The 20,864-nt window shown below is 35.6% G+C and overlaps 1 protein-coding gene across 12 annotated transcripts in view; it reads left to right on the forward strand.

Annotated features, from left to right (window-relative positions):
- Nucleotides 1-19,627, forward strand: part of MFF (mitochondrial fission factor) — a 28,970-nt gene extending 9,343 nt beyond the window's left edge. For 2 of the 12 annotated variants that reach the window (NM_001428903.1, NM_001428905.1), the window contains 8 exons: nucleotides 2,056-2,144; nucleotides 4,915-4,989; nucleotides 5,811-5,888; nucleotides 9,545-9,703; nucleotides 13,342-13,374; nucleotides 14,884-14,943; nucleotides 17,829-17,913; nucleotides 18,759-19,625. In NM_001428903.1, the coding sequence (NP_001415832.1) occupies nucleotides 2,056-2,144; nucleotides 4,915-4,989; nucleotides 5,811-5,888; nucleotides 9,545-9,703; nucleotides 13,342-13,374; nucleotides 14,884-14,943; nucleotides 17,829-17,913; nucleotides 18,759-18,890 (711 nt within the window). In that variant the 3' untranslated portion in view covers nucleotides 18,891-19,625. Of the gene's footprint in view, nucleotides 1-2,055; nucleotides 2,145-4,914; nucleotides 4,990-5,810; nucleotides 5,889-9,544; nucleotides 9,704-13,341; nucleotides 13,375-14,883; nucleotides 14,944-17,828; nucleotides 17,914-18,758 lie in introns of all 12 variants that reach the window. The other 10 variants (NM_001428907.1, NM_001428909.1, NM_001428911.1 and 7 more) reach the window with 8 other exon arrangements.
- Nucleotides 19,628-20,864: the final 1,237 nt, after the last annotated feature.

The following is a 20,864-nucleotide window of genomic DNA, read 5'->3' on the forward strand; positions in this document are numbered from 1 at the left end:
GTTCATAATCATAACCAAATTTAAACCACGCTTTGAAGTTATGCGCCGCTTAGTATGATTTTAAGTTTTGTTGGCATGAAATACAGGATTGTTTTCTGCTCTGATGGTGCTTATACCCTGGTGATCTATTCCCAGGTCTTTTTTAAGAGCATTAATAGATACTGGGTTTGCATTTTTGAGAATGTTAATCTTCAAGTCTGTTGGTTCACATACCAGTTGTCATTTACAATAAAATCTATTTTTTTTTTAAACCATTAAGTTGCCAGAGGTATTTCCAGTAAAAAAAAAAAAAAATTTTTTTTTAAGCAGAAAAGTTCGTGATTACCATTGTTTCAGTTATCTCCTGTGTGTGTGTGTCTATTAGTCACTCAGTCCTGTCCGACTCTTTGTGACCCCCATGGACTGTAGCTTGCCAAGCTCCTCTGTCGATGGAATTCTCCAGGCAAAATACTGGAGTAGGTTGCCATTTTCTTCTCCAGGGGGATCTTCCCAAACCAAGGATTGAACCTGGGCTCCCGCATTCCAGGCAGACTCTTTACTGTCTAAGCCACCAGGGAAGCCCCAGTTATCTCCTGCTGCCCATTAAACCATCCTAAAGTTAGTGGCTTGAAATAGAAATTGCTTATTTTTTTCATGGATTTTGTCGGTGAGATGTTTGCATCAAGCATAGTGGGGAAAGCTTGTTTCTGTTGTATATTATCTGGGCCTAGGCTAGGAAGTCTCAAAGGCTCAGGATGACTCAACAGCTTGAGGCTGCAGTCATCGAAGGCTTACTCACTCATAGGTCAGTTGATAACTAGCTATTGTGTAGACCTCAGCCAGGATTACTGGCTGGTATAACCACACATAGCCTTTCTGTCTGGCCGCTTGGGTCTTGGTGCTGTTGTTCCAAACAATGAAAGGGGAAAAAAGCAGAAGCCTTAGTGTTGTTTCTAACTTAACCTCAGAAGTCACATTTATCATCTCTGTAGCAGTCACTAGCCCATCTAATTTCAAGGGAAGGAAACATAGATTCATCCTTTAATTCCATCTATTTAATGGAAAGAGACCAATAACATTTTGTACGAAGAGCATGTAAGGTGGAAGATTGTAACTATTTCTAGAATACTAAAACATTTAAGCATGTGAGATTTTTTTTAGTTTTCAAATTGCTACTGCTAAGTCGCTTCAGTCGTGTCCGACTCTGTGCGAACCCACAGACGGCAGCTCACCAGGCTCCCCCGTCCCTGGGATTCTCCAGGCAAGAACACCGGAGTGGGTTGCCATTTCCTTCTCCAATGCATGAAAGTGAAAAGTGAAAGTGAAGTCGCTCAGTCGTGTCCGACTCCCAGCAACCCCATGGACTGCAGCCTACCAGGCTCCTTCATCCATGGGATTTGCCAGGCAAGAATACTGGAGTGGGGTGCCATTGCCTTCTCCATTCAAATATCTAAACTAATCTGAATTTATTTTAACCTCAGAAGCCTTATTTGTAATATTTACAAATCTATCCCATTTCCTATAGTGTAAGTGCCTTTAAAAGCTGTTGTGAATTGTTCGTTAAGTAATGCAAGTATTGATGCTGGGAAAGATTGAGGGCAGGAGGAAAAGGGGATGACAGAGGATGAGATGGTTGGATGGCATCACCGACTCAATGGACATGAGTTTGGGTAAACTCTGGGGGTTGGTGATGGACAGAGAGGCCTGGCGTGCTGTGGTTCATGGGGTCGCAAAGAGTCAGATGGGACTGAACTGAACTGAATGTAAGTATATTGCATAATTATAATAAATAAAAATATTAATAATTGTACCAGGTAAGATTGAGACTTAAAAAAGCAGCTAGAAGTCACTATTTTCATAAAGAAAATAAACATTCCCCAGTTTATCTGCATTATAGTAAGTAGAGGTTTTTTCCTTAACATGCCCTGCATATAATACACACACCGAGTAGCAATTCATGGTTGTGTTATTTTTTAATTTTGTGAGTAGCCTTAGATTAAGGTCCTTTTGATGCTAAGCAACTACTAGACTACTAAGAATATTTTCCATTCCTTTCCCTTTCTTTGTGCCTAACAGATCCGTGCAGTTGGCAGGCTAAAAAGAGAACGCTCTATGAGTGAAAATGCTGTTCGCCAAAATGGACAGCTGGTCAAAACTGACTCCATGTGAGTAGAACCACTAAGCATTGTATCTCATTCATAGTTGTCTCTATACACTGCCTGTCCCATCCTTTTCTAAATGATTTACTTACTCTCAAATATTTAGAAAGAAAAAAAGGATGAAGTGTTATGTTTTATACCTAAGAACCTGAAGAAAAAAGTCATTTACTTGTAATAGTGTTTGCAGTTTATTATGTAATACATTTACATCAGTTTTATATTTTTGTAGTACTCTTTATAACCTTAAATTTGGGGAAAGAAAATAAAGCATAAACACTTTGTTAAGGAAACATCTTCATTTTCAGGTTACTTAATTTGTGATTAGATTGTAAAAGGACTAGCCGCTCTGCTTCTAATGAGCCATGGTAAAGAATATAGCATAAGCAAATGGCATTTTTTTTTTGCTTTCCAGGATTATTTTTTTAGCTCTCTTCCTACTGAGTCACAGAATTCTTAGACCCTTTTCTTTTTCTAAAAATTTAAGTACATTGTTTAAAGGACTATTTGTGTAAACCTTTCTTTCTCATTTGGTTACATTATCATACCCTGGTCTTAAAAACTACCCCTACCATTAGATGTTTTAAATTGGACAAGTCATTTTTGTTGTTTTATTAAAATTGATTGGTTTTTAAAATAAAATATCCCTTTAAAAACTGGTCAGAATTTTTTAAGTTTCAAAGCCATTGGTGATTTAAATTATATAAATTACTGTTTCTTTCTCATTAAATTTTCAACTTTCATACGCTCATTTATCATGAACCTGATTTGATGTCAGGCATCACGTTAATTTCTCTGGGAACGAATAAAGAATCAGGAGGTGATAATGTCCCTTACAGCTTGCAAACCTAGATAAAAAGCAAGACATTTAAATCTACATGGAAAATAGCATACAATACAATTATGCCATTTGTATTAAACCATATGAAGTTTTAACTTGGGCTTGACTAAAGAATATAGGGACACAGAAGGGACTTTGATGGGGATTGAGTCTCTCTTTTTTTGCATTAGGTGCAAAGGAGAACTGTAACTGTTTTCATTTCTTGGAGAATCTTGAAATGCTTCCTAAAGTAGTTATAATTATTCTGAAGCATAATATAGGAAGATAGAAAGTTTGAAAGAATATATGTCTCCTTCAGGGAAGGCTTATCTGAAAGATTCAACCATTTTTAATAATGAAATTTTTTGCGATAATTGTATGTTTTCCTGCAGGTCCATGGCTAGCAGTGATCGCCAATCCATGGAATTCCTTTTTCTAGACTATGTTAAAATATGTTACACAAATGGTGAAAAGACTACCTAATTTATGGTGAAGGTAGCTTCTTGATATTTAGAACCCTCTCAGAATGATTAAACATAAACCTAAGAGCTTTTGTTATTTTCTATTTGTAATACTTTTTAGGGCACCAAAAGTTTCTAATTAACTTTCCTGTTATATAAAGATATTGCTTTTTATTTAGGTCCATGATTACTTTGAAATTTCCCATAATGAAATAAAAATAGGAGTATTTTACTATAGCATCACTTTTTTCCCTCGCACGGTATATATTACTGATAGCTAAGTTCAGTTGACAAGAAAGGAAACTGCTCTGCTCTATAATATATAAAAACCAGCCTTGTGAAGCATGAGTTAGAGTAAATGACTAGTTCATAGATATTTTTGCAGTTACCAGTGATGAAAGTTCCTCAGAAAAGATGAACAAAGTTAGCTAATATTTGAATTATTTGTTTCTTTAAGTCCCTTGAAAGGCATTTTCTACCCCAGTTCCCAGGCCACGAACCAGTACTTGTCCGTGGCCTGTTAGGAACCAGGCCACACAGCAGTAAGTGAGCAAGCCTGCAAAGCTTCTTCTGTATTTACAGCCACTCCCCGTCAGTCACATTACAGACTGAGCTCCACCTGCTGTCAGATCAGTGATGACGTTAGATTCTCATGGGAGCACAAACACTAACTCTAGCATCAGGCAGAATGTCCTGAGATTGCCACAAACAGAAATAAAGTGCACAGTAAATGTGATGTGCTTGCATCATCCTGAAACATCCCGCCTCTGCCCCTCTGTCTGTGGAAAAAGTGTTCCATGAAGCCAATCTTTGGTGCCAAAAAGGTTGGGGTCTGCTATTCTAGATGGTTAATAAAACAGAATCTCATGTTTTACTTTTTGGTTGTAAAAATAGCATGAATGTTTAACTATACAGTTTTTTGCAATAGAATGCTTACCTTCCTTAACCATACTTTTTGTTTTGGTAGTTATGTATGTTACCATGGTAAGATACTTAACCGTCTTTTTGTTGATAGTGTGACCTTGCCCTTTCTTCTGCTGCTGTTATTAATTTTATTATTTATAATTGTATTCATCTTTAAGAATCTACGTTTGATAAACTTTCAAATTTTTATATAATGAGCAAATTATGTATTTAATGCTGGTAATACGGTAAGGAAGAAACTATTAACATGGGTCAGCTGTATTTTACCTCTACCAAAGTAATTATTGGACTCTTCCTGTCTTTACCTACTTCAGCCTTTTCTCTGTGATGTGATCTGATTATGTGTCATTGTGCATGAACGTTTGCCTGCCTCCACCTTATTTTATTCCTTGGATTTAGGAATAGAAGTCCATAGGAGTATAAGAGCAGGAGTGCTGGCCTTGTTCTCTCCCTTACTTTCAAAGAGATAATAGGGCTTATTATTGACATGAAAATGATCAGCAGATTCGTATTTAGCTTTTTTCTTTGTGTTATAAAAGCTGAATATGTAAAAGAAGCATAATTATTATTTAAGGTGGCACAGATCAGATTCTGCCCCAAGAAATAAAATTTCAAGGTTCCAGGCACCGATTTCTACACCGGAGTACACGTAAGATTTTATCTGTCTGCTCTGCTTTTCACAATTAGGAGTTGTTTTAATTTTGCAGGCTTATGTGACACTAATACTTCACCAGGTAATTGGCATGTACTGCCCTAATTCTCTTACTGTTTGGCTTTTAAGTATCTCTGTTTCAGGATTTCTCAAGCTGTTATCCAACACTTTATTAAAAAAAAAAAAAGCTAGATCAACTAAGGAAGTTATGTATGATTTGCAGTATAATGGTGAAAGTAGAATGGAATAATTCATACCAAAAATCCTTTCTAGTTCCTTTATTTTGCTTTGATTGGCATATGAGTTCTCTGTGGATTCAGTTCAACCAGATTCAGTGGTTTCAATCTTTAAAAAATTTTAACACACTATCTTTTCATGTTTATTTTCACTCAGAAGGCGAAAAGGAGTCTTAAGTATAACGAGTCATTTAAGTTTTTTTTTTTAATTCCATATATTAAAATTAAGCTTTGGAATAATATTTTGAGATCATTAAACCCACTCTTTCTGTGTGTGTGATACAGCACGGGATGGGAATGAGTGGCCTCTTAAGGGGAGGGGGCACTTTGGCATGTGGTATGAGATTCAATAGCCAGTTTAGTTCTCAAGGACCAGAAACCATTCTGACAACCAGTGATTTCTCTATTAATTCTGATTCTCTTATTATACTTCTAAGAACTAGTAAATTACCTTAGTGGCAAGAAATTAAACCTTTATCTGTATTTAAAATTTCAAGAGAAATGGTGCAAAATTTGTGATTCAGTGAAAATTTTTTCTTCCCTTTCTGACTGTTTTACCTTTACTATATTTTTGGAATATAGTAAACTGGAGCCTCACCAAAGAGATTATCCTCGCAGTTTGAGAAACACTATTCCTATGAAAACCCGTGGAAAAAAGAGGTGTTTTACTTTGGACTTACATTATAATAAAAGTTGTGCCAAGTCACTTTTCATTTAAATTTGAGTTCTAACATTGGCTTGTGTTATTTATTCAACACTCGCATAGTAAGAAGTTCATATAGGCATGAGAGAGAGCTATTACTAATGAAATAATATGACAAACATAAGTACATTCTTCAAAATTTCCTTACTTGTATAAAAGAAAAAGGTAAAGCTGAGATTTTCCCATTTTGTAACATTACTAGGATGAATTTGTCATCAACATGCATTTTTATTAAATCACTAATACTATAACATTTGCTTGAATAATCTCAGTGCCTTTGCAATATGTTTACTTATTTTTCACAGGAATTCATGTGTCAAAAAAAAAAAAACCAAAGTCACTCCACTTTGGGTGGGTGGGCAGAGATGAAACTCAGCTCTGAAAGCACTGTTTCCTGTCATGGTTATTACCCCCAGTGCCGGGCATCCCAGGTAGCATCAGGCCTATCACTAACACGGGGCTTATTCTTTTTTTGTTCTTAGATTTGTTTATTTTTAAAGAGACTCGCAAGACTGCTTAAAGCTTTGAAAAGAAAGAATTACTAGACTCTTTCTTCTAATTCGTGTAGCTATGGTCGTCTTATGATTTAATCATTCAGTTCATCTGTAGATAGAAATAGATTAACCATTAAGGGCATTTAATCTGTACATATACTGCCCAAACTGGTCATCAGTGTATGAAATACTTCCTACTCTGATTTTGCTGTTTATGAAACGTTGTTTATGAAAAGTTAAGTTTCTTAACTAATCTTTGAAACTTTTGAGAAAAAGTTTTCTTTTGGAAACAACCTGAAATCCAAATATGTTTTTGATGTTAACCTTTGATGAAATATCTTTACTAGCATTAATGAGGAGAAGGCAATGGCACCCCACTCCAGTACTCTTGCCTGGAAAATCCCTTGGACAGAGGAGCCTGGTGGGCTGCAGTCCATGGTGTCACTAAGAGTCAGACATGACTGAACGACTTCACTTTCACTTTTCACTTTCATGCATTGGGGAAGGAAATGGCGATCCACTCCAGTGTTCTTGCCTGGAGAATCCCAGGGATGGTGGAGCCTGGTGGGCTGCCGTCTGTGGGTTCACAGAGCCGGACACGACTGAAGCGACTTAGCAGCACCAGCAGCATTAATTAAGACTTAATTTTAATTTTATCTTTCTACATTAGTATGTTTCTTATTAAGTTACCATTGAGGACTGTGTATGGTTTTTTCCCACTTAGTACCATATTCTAATTTTATGATCGTAGAATCTTAAAATTGAAGGTGATCTTACAGACTTTTTAAAACTCAGTCTTCTGTGCATTCCAGCTGAAGAATGCTTTGCAGTTAATCTGAAAATAATTTATGCTTGATGACCTGATTTCTCATGTATGGACAGGAAACACTTGTACTTTTAGAATTTAAATAAACAATTCCTATTGCTTATTTCTGACAAAGTGAGTTTACTCCAAAGAAGCCTTCTTTCCTTTTGAATTCTGATGGGCAAAAATCCATCAAAGTTTTTTCATGGATTTGGATTCAGTTTGTTGGCATTTTTGCTCTAATATTATAATTCTAAGTAGTGATCATTATAGACTTTATATAACCCACTCCAGTACTCTTGTCTGGAGAATCCCAGGGACAGAGGAGCCTAGTGGGCTGCCATCTATGGTGTCGCAGAGTCGGACACGATTGAAGCGACGTAGCAGCAGCAGCATAGACTTTATATAGGTAGCTCATTTATATACTATTTCAAATTGGTATATGCAGTGTTCAGTTTAAGCCCCAGAATATGAAGACAAAAGCTTCAATTATGTCAGTAGATATTGTCTTGAATAGTCTTTTAAAACTTGGTTAAGTCAGTTTAGCTAGGTATGATGGTGTTGCTGTTAAGAACAGTGTCAGATGGGTGCCTGTTTATGTTGATGAAGAACTGGCCATTTTATTCCTGCCTCTGGTCACACTTTTCTAACATGAATTGAGTCTGTTTTCTTAGAAGGAGCAAAAACTTCAGGTATTCTCTATGCTGCCTGAAGAGAATGTTGAGTACAAGCCTAGTACCTAGACTTTGAGTCCCAGATATACTGTTTCTTTTACTCTTTTTGGATAGCCAGTTGGGGTTCTGCTGAGTACCATGGATCAGTTGATATTTATTGTTGTTGATAAGCTATATGTATTCCAGAAGATTCCTAGTCTGTGGACAGATGTTTCAGGTGACCATCCATGAGTCTGCATCTGAAAACTTAGATTTATCTTGACACCATGAGGCCTCATTCATATGGTGAATCAGCCCTGACAGATTTTCTCAGTATGCCAATATTTGGCTTAAATCTCTCTTTAAGTAGTCTTTAGAAAACATGGTTTTCATGTATTTTGTACTTTTTGCTTTGGATCATCAAGACATTGAAAGTTATTCACAAAATTGTGGAGAAGATTTTGTTTTTAATTTTCTGGGACTCTGGGAATGATATTAGATGATAGTTACCCTTTAAAAAATTATCCTACTCATTTCTTGGTTCCCAAAAATATTAAGTAAGAAAAGCTTACATGGATCAAAGTACAATCTTTTATCTTTCAATTGTTCACTATCTTCTCTACCTTCACTCTTTTGTATATAATATGCAAGGATGAGGCTTAGTCTAAGGTGTTCTTGCCCTGACACTGAGAAAAATTATTGAGCCCACATCCCATAGTTCTCTTATTGTAACAAAACATCTTATTGTAACAAATTGGATGCCAAGTCCTTAAATCAGTTAAATACCTCATATTGCTGATCATGCTCTAAAATTAGTTCTCTGAAAATAAGAATCCAGATTAGAACTGTAAAATCTCTTCATTGAAACGTGCTTAGCTTTTAGGAGAAACTGTAAGTGGAACCAAAGACATTGTAAGTCTCAACTCACACATAAAAGAATGACCAAGATTATTGTCACTGAGAAACCAAAAAATGATCATTTAACCTACATCTGGATAATTTAAGAAGTATCCTTGCCTTTTCAGTGTATTCACAGAATTGTTCATTTAGCCAGGGAACGTATGCTTTAATTGAGTAATCAAAATGCTTTTTGTTAGCTTTCTGAAACTTTGGTTCATCTTTAAATTTACTCGTTATAAACTAATTGCTTCATTGTCTTTGTGAAGTATTTGAAATTGGCGTTTTCACGGAATCCCTTTCGTTTTATGCATGTAAACTTTGCCTGACGCCTGTATCCTGAAATTCCCTATCTTACTCTTCTGATCATCTGTAAGCTGCAGTGCCATGTGGTTTGTTAGAGGCTCGGGTTTACACTAAGAACGCTGTTTCTCCAGAGTCGGGGGTTGCAGATGCTCTGCGGTAGTTCTCCTCCCTCTTAAAGTTGTCCTTTCACATTCAGTCTGTTTAATTTGATGCTTAAAGCTACGCAGTTACAGATGCTTCATGGTAGCTGGGTTTTAAAAAAACCACAGAAACAATTTAACATGTTTATTAACTTATTTGGCCTGACTCTTTTGGGGGAAAATGAAGGGTGGGGGAAATGGGCAAGAAAACTAAGCTAATTTTTAAAATATGGGTGTTTTGGGAAAATGTTGAGCTGGGGTTTTACAAAAATCTGACTTGAGTGTTTTTCTCTTCGTTTGCTGTGCTTGTGTGAACAGCGTGACACCGTCGCCACCGCAGGTTCGGGTTTGCCCTCCCCGTATGTTACCTGAAGACGGAGCTAATCTTTCCTCTGCTCGTGGCATTTTGTCGCTTATCCAGTCTTCCACTCGTAGGGCTTACCAGCAGATCTTGGATGTGCTGGATGAAAATCGCAGGTGATTGGCCATCACTGACTCTTGTCAACTTTTCTGCATTATTTTTTGGCTCCTTATTAGTGGACTGTGGTGTCTTCCTTTTGTGTTTGCACCTTTGTCTCCTTCTCAGATGCAGTGATTTAAAGAGCTTGCTTTGCTTTCTTTTAATTTGAAATTATTGTCCAAAATTCACATTTCAGAAGATTCTGTTAGCTTCTCTTCAGTCGAGGTATGGTGGGAGGGGTGGGATACAGTTAATAACTATCTATACACGGAAAATATAGATTTTTTTTTTCCCCCAAGACCTTGCTGAGCTGTTCTAAGTACTTGATTCCATTTTGGATATGCTGAGGGGTACTTTTGGATCCAGTGTGGAATGTTGGGCTGAATTGTACTCATTTTTGTTAGTAAGTCTTTAATCATTTATGATACTAATGTGGTTGGATTAGTAAGCAAATCTGAGAAGGTGAAGTCAGTGTAGCTGCCAGGGCTTTTTTTTTTTTTTATTTTTCCTTTCCTCTTCACTAGAGATTTCTAAGCCTGTGCTAAAAATCCCAGGTGCTGTTGTCTTTTTATTAATAATACTGATTGTTCTCAGTATGGATGGCGTGTCTCACTTTTGAATGTCTCCAGGTAAAATCACTAGTAGTATACCTAGAATTGTTCATTCAAATGAATTTTTTGCCATTATTTCAAATACCTTTTTCTCCTTGCTTCATTAGTAGATAGTGTTTTAAAAAGATGAAATTTGAGAGCTTTTTGGCAGAATGTGAGGAAAGTACAGTCAATTTCACTTCAACTCTAAACATTTTATGTAGTAATAACTCTGTTGAGTCAGTGCTTGAATTTGCATAATCATTTTATTAGGCTGTTAACTTTGCTTTTTGAAGAATTCCCAATAAATTAAGCAGGGCTTTCCAGTAAACCTTTCTTACCTTTGGAACTGACATGTCTCGTGACTTGCTCTGAACCAGCCTTTGCTTATTACCTGCTCTTGAGCCTCACACAAGCCCCAGGTGTTTCACCATCCTTGATGAACACCCGTCGTTCCGCTGGACTAGGCTTCCTGACCCTTGCCAGAGTTCCCATACGTGTGGGCCCAGGGACTTAAAGCCGTGCTAGAAAGAGCGTAACAGAGAAAGCTCATGGCAGGGGCAAAATTGCATCTATGTGTACATGTATTCATGTATAGGTGTGGGTGTATATATATACATATTATGAATATATATATGTGTGTATATATATCCCTCCCTGAGTCCCTCTTACACTCTTTAAAGCTTCAAGGACTATATTAGATTATAAGAAGCATCATGGTTTAGAACAAAAAGCTTGGATTAAAGGGATCGGATTTATTCTTGGTCCACCACACTGAGTAATTAGCCACATGCTGACCTTGGACAAATTGCCTAGCTTCTCTGGGCCTTGTTTTCATCTGTTAAAACTAATATTACCTAGTTTTCTGGATTCTTGTGAGGACTCTTCTTTCCTCCCCTGTCTTTATTTTAAGATATAAAGATGGCCTCAAATTTTTTGTTTAGTGTCATGAGAGATACTTAAAAAGATATTGAATATAAAGTACCTGGCACTTGACTAGTATTTCCAAATGCCTGTTTTCTTCTCCCTCCCTAACATAGATTTATTCTTTACCAGGTATCCTCTTTAACTTTTTAATTGTAATAGGTCCTTAGAAGAGGCTAGATTATTAGGTCAAATTCTATTATATCAAATGCTATTACAGTGAAAATATATGAATGGGAAAGATGTTTTATAAATCCTATATAGATGACAAAGATCTGTCCCCCTGCATACACACAGCTCAGTGCAGTATATGGAAAAATAGTTGGATTTTTTTTTTAATCCATAATGGAACAGTTTTGCCTTAAATTCAAAAGTATAAAATAAGGAATTTTATTAATTGTAAAATTTGCTTTATATTCTTTTATTTATGAAAAATTATCGAGCTTTAAGTGATTTTTTTAATTGAAATAAATTGATAATTTTAAAATTCCCTTTTCTGAGAAGGAAGTATTTTTCTTATTCACTTAAGTGAGATTTTTAAAAAATTCATAAAGTAGTTGTGGTAATAATTCTTTGCTCCTGTATGTATACATTGGAACCTGGAAGAGTGGATTATCATTAGTATTATTGGTTGCTTTCAACTTGAAAGGTTTTTTTTTCCCCCAATGTATTTACTAATCTAAGTGTTATGCAAGATTTAATCAGAGTTGTAGATGTCGAATTAGTTTTTATTTCTACTAGGAGAACGGTCTAGCTTGACTTATCAGATACAAGAAATAGGAATGTGAAATTTGGATAATGTTCTACTTGCATGACTATTAAATAATATTGCATATAAAGTTTGAAGTGCTTTTATGTTTCTTGCTCTGTACATCTTTTCTTTCTTTCTTATGTTTTATTCCTGGCTGTTATGCTAATGCAGTGTCTTATCTTTGGTCTTAAGCCATAGCATTAGATACATTTAATAAAGTTAGAACTGTTTGACAGAAAGAATGAAAAAAACCTTTCTGCCTGTTTTATTATCATAAAATAATGCATTTTTGCAGTTGCTTGGCATAAGAACTATTTTTAGTTTATACTCTGAGGGTCACTGTTAAAAGGTTTGTGTATTTTGTTTTTGTTTTCTCGTCTTGAGAACTTATATGACCCAAAACCAAGTTCAACGTGAAAACAAAGTTAAATTCTAGGTATACATTAGAAAAGTTTACTTACATAGGTCAGTGCTGTGCATTTGGAAAACTGAGGTAGAAGAAAAAAAATTTACCAAAACATCTGAAATAGCAAGTACCAGGTGTGTTCTTTGGATTTAAAAATGCTGTTTAGTCCTTGCTAGTTAGGAAATGCTCACATCTCCTGACACCTTCTAGAGCTCTGTATCTCACTCTCCAATACAAAATATTAATGTTTAAAAAAAGGAACTTAGTACCTCTGAAAGAACACTATTTAAGTACTCAGATTAGTGATGCTAAGCATGCTTAAGTTTTATACTTGAGGGACTTCCCTGACAGTCCAGTAATTAAGACTCCACTCTTCACTTACAGCTGCTGGGGACATAGGTTCAAGCCCTGGTCAAGGAACTAATATCCCACATATTGCTCAAGCACAGTCCAAAAAAAGAAGGGGCTTGATTATTTCTGGGTTTGATTCAATAGAAAAAGAAGCCAATCTGTAAATAACTTATATTTTTTGCAAGTATTCATGTAAATGCATTACTTGGAAAACCCAGAAATGCAGAGTTGCAGTTGAGACAGTATCTGTTATTTATAATTTATCTTTTTAAAAAAATACATGTAATTGCCGGTACATCTACCTTGCTTACTTACTGTAGCAGTTTCCATGTTTTTTTGTTTTTTTTTTTAGCAAATAACATTCTACTAAGACCATTTATTTACTTAAAAATGTTGATATACAAGTTAATCCTGGAAGAGTCTTGAATCTCATTCCCTTTTACCACTTTAATTACAAAACATATTTTCAAACCTAAAAAGATTTTTTAATATATTAAATCTTATTTTCAAACTTAAAATGATTCTTTAATGTATTAAGTCATATTTACAGTAGAAAGTGGTACTTGAATAAAGTTTCTAACTTTGCCAAACACCTGTCTAATTTACTTTTATATTATATGTGTCAATTGCCAGTGTGAGAAGACAAAATGAAATACGTTGTGAAAGGTAAAGACTGTATTATTTTCTGGCTCTGCATTATAAAAGGGAAATCTCTGCAGTGGAATATGTTGGATGTGGCAGATCCTTTTGAGCATATGCTTGAATTTTTTAAAAAAGCTTTAGGTAGCACACAGCAGTGGCTTCACTTTTAACCTTTCTCACATTACTGTGATACAGGATCGGAAAGTAATTTTTCCTGATGTCACAGAACAAATGAATTAGTAGGATGGGGTGAGTTAAAAAACCTGCCTCAAGCATTATGATTTCTTACCGTTCTTTAGCCAACAAAGAAAAGTCTAATATCTGACTCAAAAGTCCCTTTCCCTCTAGGTTCTATAAATTTCTTTAAGCACCAGTAGTGCCTTTAGGAAACATACAACCTAAGCATTAAGATTTTCTCTTATAAACTGATTTGACATAAAATAGTGGTCTATATTGTAACAAAAATTCTATAGCTGTGCCAACTTACAGAAAAAAAAGTAGTAGCATTTGGTGTTAAATGTTTCCTCTAAGAATTGTGTTGATACTTAAATTCAGGTAAAACCTGATCAGCCTGTAGAGAATGAGACATTCAAAATAAAATAATAATTCTTCAAATCCTTAATGTGGCTTTTGCACCCCAACCTCCTTTCTCTGGTTATAAGTATTGCTGATTACTTTTGGGGGAGTTGACCAGTGACCACATAGAGCCTTTGTTTCCTAATTTAAAAAGTAAAATTTATTGAAAAGGTTACCTCTTACCGGTAGAGAACTAATTGTCCTCTAGAATCAAAGTGTGTACTCAGTGAAAATCCCCACAGTTTTCCAGTGCGCCTTAGTCTTCGTCTCCAGCAGCCCTGTATGTCACTCCTGGTTGCCTCTCGGGATCAGACGCACACATTCAGTTGCACTTCCTATGATGTGCTGTATTATGCCTCAGGACCTGTCCCCAACCTCCTCAGCTCCAGAACTGAGCTCCAGTTTTGCTCTTGGGAGCTGAGCGTTTGCGTGAGACCCGGCTGTATTAAGATACGAGGCACTAAGCAAAATTAATGAGGTGGAGGCAAGGAATTGTGGGACGTGGGAGTCACTTCAGATTTTTAGCTTTCGAGATAGCTATTGATACCAGATGAGTAGCCGTTACCATGCAGGTGCTACTAACCAGTTCTGGACATGCTTCTAAAGTTGCTGATGTTTTTTTTTTTCCAACTCAAAGAGAGGAGTTACACGTTTGGAACAGAATTAGTAGGATGTCAAGTATGAGCACCAAAAAATTATTTCATGTGTTGGTGCTATTTTGTTACGAAAATAAGAGGTTCCCTTTGTTTTCTAACTCATTGTAAAATGCTCAATTCATGAAAGTCATAACATGGAGGATAGCGAGACGAAGATACGTAAAGTATTTGAAATATATTATATTGTATTGAAACATACAATATAATCCTATTTGACATTTATTTGTCTTATTTTTGCTTTTATTTTATTACTCTCTGTTTCCTGATTCTGTCTTGTGCCTTCTGCAAAAACCTGCCTTAGACCTGTGTTGCGTGGTGGGTCTGCTGCCGCCACTTCTAATCCTCATCATGACAACGTCAGGTAAACTCTGAGACTTTGTAATTACCAGGGTGAACAGTTGGTTGAATGTGTTTTATTTTGCCGGATGTAATGCATGCAGTAGCCATGTCTTTAGATTATAGCTTTAACTTCTAGAGTTTTCTCTAGGTGGACCCCCTGCTTTTCTCTAAAAACAGTCTAATCATTTGTGACATTTGGCCAAGAGAGTATAAAGAAAAAGTTATAATACATTACCATGTGAACATCTAAGACAGTGTATTTAAGCACAGTTTTAATGGACGATCATACTAGTACACAGAAAAAAAGAATCTTAAACCTTGCTTTATGCGCATTATGTTAATTGTTGCCTGAGGTTCTGTCTAGCATTTCCTTTTTAGTTGTTAATTGTCTATAGTGTCACTTCGTCACTTTCACTGTATAGATAAACTTGTCTATAAAGCATCATTTTAAATTGGGGCAATTAGGATTGACAGCCTGAGAAGTTAAATGTTTAGAAAGAGAATTTAGTTTTTAAGCATTTTTGTCATCTGTTGATGAAGCTTTTCTCTCTTATTTTGTCGCTTTCACTTTGAGTTATGCGTAGCCTAAAGTAGGTATTTCTTCCTGTCGTGCACAAGGACAGATAGAATGGCACATACTAATACTTAAGGTTCTCAAGTACCCAAAATCTCATTTCCCAAGTTGTACGGTTAGAAAAAAAATGGTTGGTACAATAATGATACCATTACTTTAATTTTTTCAGAGCCAATTTCATTTTAAGCAACATCTGCAGCAGTTGATTTCAAACTGGCAGCATTATTTCAATGATGAGAGGAAGCAAGTTGGCACCGTTCATCTTCAGGCAGAAGAGGGAAACATGGGTTTCTCATTAATACTAAATTCTGATTGGAAAATTGAAAAATATGTCCTTAGGAGTCCCATTCCACTCAACTGACTAGTTTATTTTTACATTATTAACAAGTTTTTCCTTGTATATTTCTCATAAATTTGTGATCCTTTTATTTTTCTGTTATTTTCAGCCAGTGATCTGACTTAGAATTTCTTACAGATATTTTAGGTCTGATAAATACATGTTTTGGTTAAAACACACATGTTTTAAGTTGAATTATACAGGTAGAGTCTTTTTCATATCCTTAGATTTCTTAGCAAATGAAGATTTCCTTTACAGATATTTAAAATTATAGTTAGTTCAGAATGTAAGTTGTGGGGAGTTCCTTTCAGTTACAATTCATTTCTCTGCATTCAGTCTGGGTCCGTTTACCTTTGAAGCAGTTGCTTCTGTTGTTTGATTTTTCCCCCCAATTATTTATTCTCATATATGACCTCACAGAAATAGAAAACTTTTATTTTGAGGATAAAGTGTAGAGAAGAGGAATCTTCAACCTTTATTTTTTTCCACTAACCGTTTAATAATTCTGCTTAATGTTAAGAGGAATTCAGATGTTTGTAAACCCATAGTTCTAGCACCTACTGACTTAGTAGCTTACTTCTCTACCCAATGCAGTTATCCTCAGTATTCCAGTATATTTGCTCTATTCTCATGACGCAAAGGGCAGATCACCTACTGACTTGGTAGCTTACTTCTCTACCTGATGCAGTTACTGTCAATATTCCAGTGTATTTGCTCTATTCCCCCATAAAGGAAAGGGCAGATTAGGAGAAAGCAAGTTAACTTAGCCATAAAAGGAGTATTTAGAGATCATTCTAGGTTATCTGAAGTCAGTACACACCAAGTGTCATTGAAACCGCAACCTATATAATTCTAACTGGTGTTCAGAATGATGGCACTGCAGGATTATAAAATAAAAAATTGTTTCACATTATTTATTAAAGTATTTTTGAATTATTTTCAGTAGCATTTATAACAAAAGGATTTTCTAAATAGACTTGTCTTTAACATGTCTGAATGAAAAATATAATTCTCTTCATACTCCTTTGTACCCCTTTGTATGGTAATGTGCTTTTTGTTATGGGGACTTGCTTAAAGTATTAAAAACATGATGTATGTGCCAACTCTAGATTACATAGGAGTAACTTTTAAATCTGATTTATTTATAATCTCATTCAGAAAAGTTAATGAGCCATTTTATTGAAATAGCCATACAGAATTAAACAGACTGTACATGTGTGAAGTGAATTATCAGGTATGTAAATTGTATCTTAAAATATATTTTAAAAGTGGAAGTCGAGGCAAAGAGGAATAATAGCATTTGTATGTTTCTCAGTAGTTGATTGTCACTTATTTAAAAATCATTGCCCCTTTAGAAGTAACTGCATTTGAACAAGAAGAACTTTTTAATTAGCGGCCTTCCAGCATTATTTTATACACAGCTCCTTAATTACGGTACTGAAATTCTGGATCTGAATGTAGTGGCAAAGTGTGTTCAGGTTATTTTAGAACTGCTTCTCTGGAGATACAGGAGAGATTAGATAATTGGAAATAAGTGAAGAGTAGAAATGGCAAGAGGGGAAGTAGAAGAGAAGAGATGGAGAAATAAAAACTGATCAGTCTTAGGCTTTTAGCTGGAGTGTGTTTACTTTGTGTTCCCTGCCAGTGAGTCTCAGCAGGGACTTCTGAGCAGAGTGACAGCTCTCGGATCTTTTCAACCAGGTATCCTTTTTTAACACTGCCAGTCTCTCTGAGTTGAATTGTCTACTTATTTACGTCCTTAGTCAGGGTTTCTTCTCTTTCTCTGACCTTCAAGACACTTTCCCAGGATTGTAGATAGTTGTTCCCTTAAGCTCTTCTCTTTATTAATACCCGTTCAGATTGATAAATGTTTTAATAATTTGTACTGTTAAATACCAGTCTTTATAACAGTCCTCTGAACATTACATAATATGTTATGTGACTTGCAAGGTACTTTTAGTTCTGTTCTAATATTGAATCGTGTTTTATTTCTCAGGTATGGCATTTCAAATATAGATGCAATGATTGAAGGAACTTCAGAAGACATGACAGTTGTAGATGCAGCTTCATTAAGACGACAGGTATTTACTGTACCAAACAGCATGTGACCCTAAATTCCATTCATGTTACATGTAAAGTGGTAGTTCCTAACATTTTATCCATTTTATCAGTTTTCTCTCCATTGTAACCCATGAATTAAAATACTTTCTCTGTCAAACTTTATTAAACTGTAATTGATATTCCCATTTTGATTAAAGATATATTAAATCATGGTTTACAGGTTTTCATCATCATAAAACAGTATTACCAAAATGGATTGATGTAATTCTAGCCAGCAACACGAGGTATTAACATTTTAAGCAAATCTATACAGCTGTATATTGCTCTGAAGCTGGGATAACCCTTCAGAGTTGGAGCAAGGAACCTGGGCCTTTAACGCCATCACAAACCAGTTGTGGGATGCACACTGTCTTCATAAGGGAGCGTGAACTTGGCAAGACAGTTGTTCGGCCCAGGGCTGCTCATAGTAAGGACCAACAGCCAGGAACAGTGCTGTTGACCAGTGACACTCCTGGCAGGTGGAGAATTAGCATTTTAGTCCTGAAGGCCTGGGTGGCAGATCACAGGGCCCACTCCAGTAGGTTAATACATGGGGCCCTCTGAGTAACTTAGAGAAAGCATAAAGCAGTTAAAGCGGGTTAAATAGGAAAAACTTGAAGCTGAGTGACAGAAGCTCTTAAGAGAATTTAATGAATTTAAGCTGTCGTGGATAACATTTTTTTCCCTATATACAACTTTCTTTTTTGGCGCCGAATAAAACTTCTCATGTTTGTAATAATTCTTTTGAGAAATTAAACTACTTAATAAGAATCTGAATGAATCATGCATTAAAGCTTCTATTCATTTTTTGATGTTTTTCACTCAGATAATCAAACTAAATAGACGTCTACAACTTCTGGAAGAGGAGAACAAAGAACGGGCTAAAAGAGAAATGGTCATGTATTCAATTACTGTAGCATTCTGGCTGCTTAATAGCTGGCTCTGGTTTCGCCGCTAGAGGTAACCTCAGCTCTCAGAAATATTGTCTCAACAGCTGGAAATATAAAGAATTTGCAAACTTCTTTGTTTTCTGTCTTTGCATTGTATGCCGTTTCACAGTCCACGCCCTGAAAATGTATTTCTCCCAGAAAGGAGGGGGAAGGACTTACATTTGCAGAAGTAAAGGTATATTCTGTCACTTGACCATATTTACTTTTAACCAGTTCCGCCATAACACCTACTTAAAATTCACACTTTGCATGTTTTGTAAATAGGATCTAGTTGGTTTTTTTTTTTTTTAAGAAATTTTTTTTTTTTGCCTCTTCAGTCTGCACCACTAATTCTGAGTGTGAGAAAGTGTATAGAAAATGGGTTTAGCAAAATGTCTGTAAAGGAAAAATAGTACTTCATTTTGTCCTATTTGTAGTGATTTCTCAAACCCTATTAGATTAAACAATTTAGTTAATAGACATTTTTGCATCCACATTCCAACATTAACACTACTGAAGTCCTGGTCTGGTGTCAGATTTAATAAAATCAAGCTACCCCATGTTTCATGATCACCTCCAATATAATAATTCCTAACATTTTCAGCGGTTTATCTAAAATATGGGCAAAAATGTGCATTTTTATTTTTATTTTGCAGATGGTTTTCTATAAAGTACATTTTTACTAAGTCTGTGTGTGAATGATTTAAAAAACTACAGAATAAGGTACAAATGTGGTGTATTTAATAAACTGTCAACCAAAGCTGTATTTGTCTGTTGAAAGATTTTATTTCATATTGTGCTGTGTGCTATATTCCATGTCGTATTTCTTTATATGCATCTAAGTCTCCCCATGTCTGGAGCGACTAGTACAGTTAATGACATGGCAGGTAGCGAGTCGGATCTTCGTCCTGGTAGCGGTAGACACTGGTTTTGTTACAGCTGTTTTTCTAATATGTAGTGTCTATAAAGTGATTCAGATAGAAACACTGTCAGTTCTGTTGCTTTTTCCGTTGTGTTTAGCTGATGTTCTAAATTTCATGAGATTAAAAGCATCAAGGAAACCAAGTGCTGGGAGCCTTTAATTTCCAAACTGTTTTTTTTTGTTGTTGTTCAGAAATGGATAGAATTTTACTTAGGTACAGCATTTGCCATACATCTTCAGTATCTTTCTACCAAGACAGTGAGTTTTGAGAAAGGCAATTAGGGAAAATTCCTTAAAGGTGTATTCAGCTGTTCTTTTCTTGCTTCTGTGTCCTTCAAAAAATACTTGGAGAAGGGATTCTTTTCTTTAATTCTTAGGGTTTATCATGAGTTTGGTGACAGTTTTTTTTTTACCCATGAAAGTCTTCTGACTTTCATATTAATAATATCCTTGTGATATCATTCATTATAGCAATTCTCTTTATATGTATATCTCAAGGTAATTTCTGTGAATAATTGAAACTACAAAAATGATTTAAAAAACAGGATGGTCTAGAAATACATCTTAGATATTCAAGCTGAATCTCAAAGTAAATAAAGACGTGATTTCAACAAGCCAGAGAATGAAGAAAAGATTTCAGATGCAGGAAGCAGTGGGAGAAAAGGATACAGTTGGGGCCAGTAACCCATTGTTCCGCCTCCCAGGCTCACCAGGGCCATAACAGCTCAGTAGCAAGTACAAGTGCAGCAAGTGTGTTGTGCCACTACTTTCGGAACTCTATTTAAAGGTGGGAGTTTTTTTCACTTCTCAGAATATTTGTTAAAGCATTTGCTGGTTATTTACATTTGGGAGATGATTTTATGAAAATATATTTGCAAGAGAATTTTCCTTCCTTTCCTGCATAAATGTCTGTTATCCAGCTTCTTAATTATATTTGTCATTGAATTTGAACTTTTCTGGCCTCAAGTTTGGAAAAATTGAATTACTGTAACTGTTCTTTTACTTACAGTTTATGTCAATAAGCAGACAGTCCTGTGTGCACAGCACTGGCTTCAGCAAATACACCACCACAAGCCCCACT

Source organism: Bos taurus, chromosome 2, assembly GCF_002263795.3.
Source record: "Bos taurus isolate L1 Dominette 01449 registration number 42190680 breed Hereford chromosome 2, ARS-UCD2.0, whole genome shotgun sequence".
In the NCBI taxonomy this organism is placed as follows: domain Eukaryota; kingdom Metazoa; phylum Chordata; class Mammalia; order Artiodactyla; family Bovidae; genus Bos; species Bos taurus.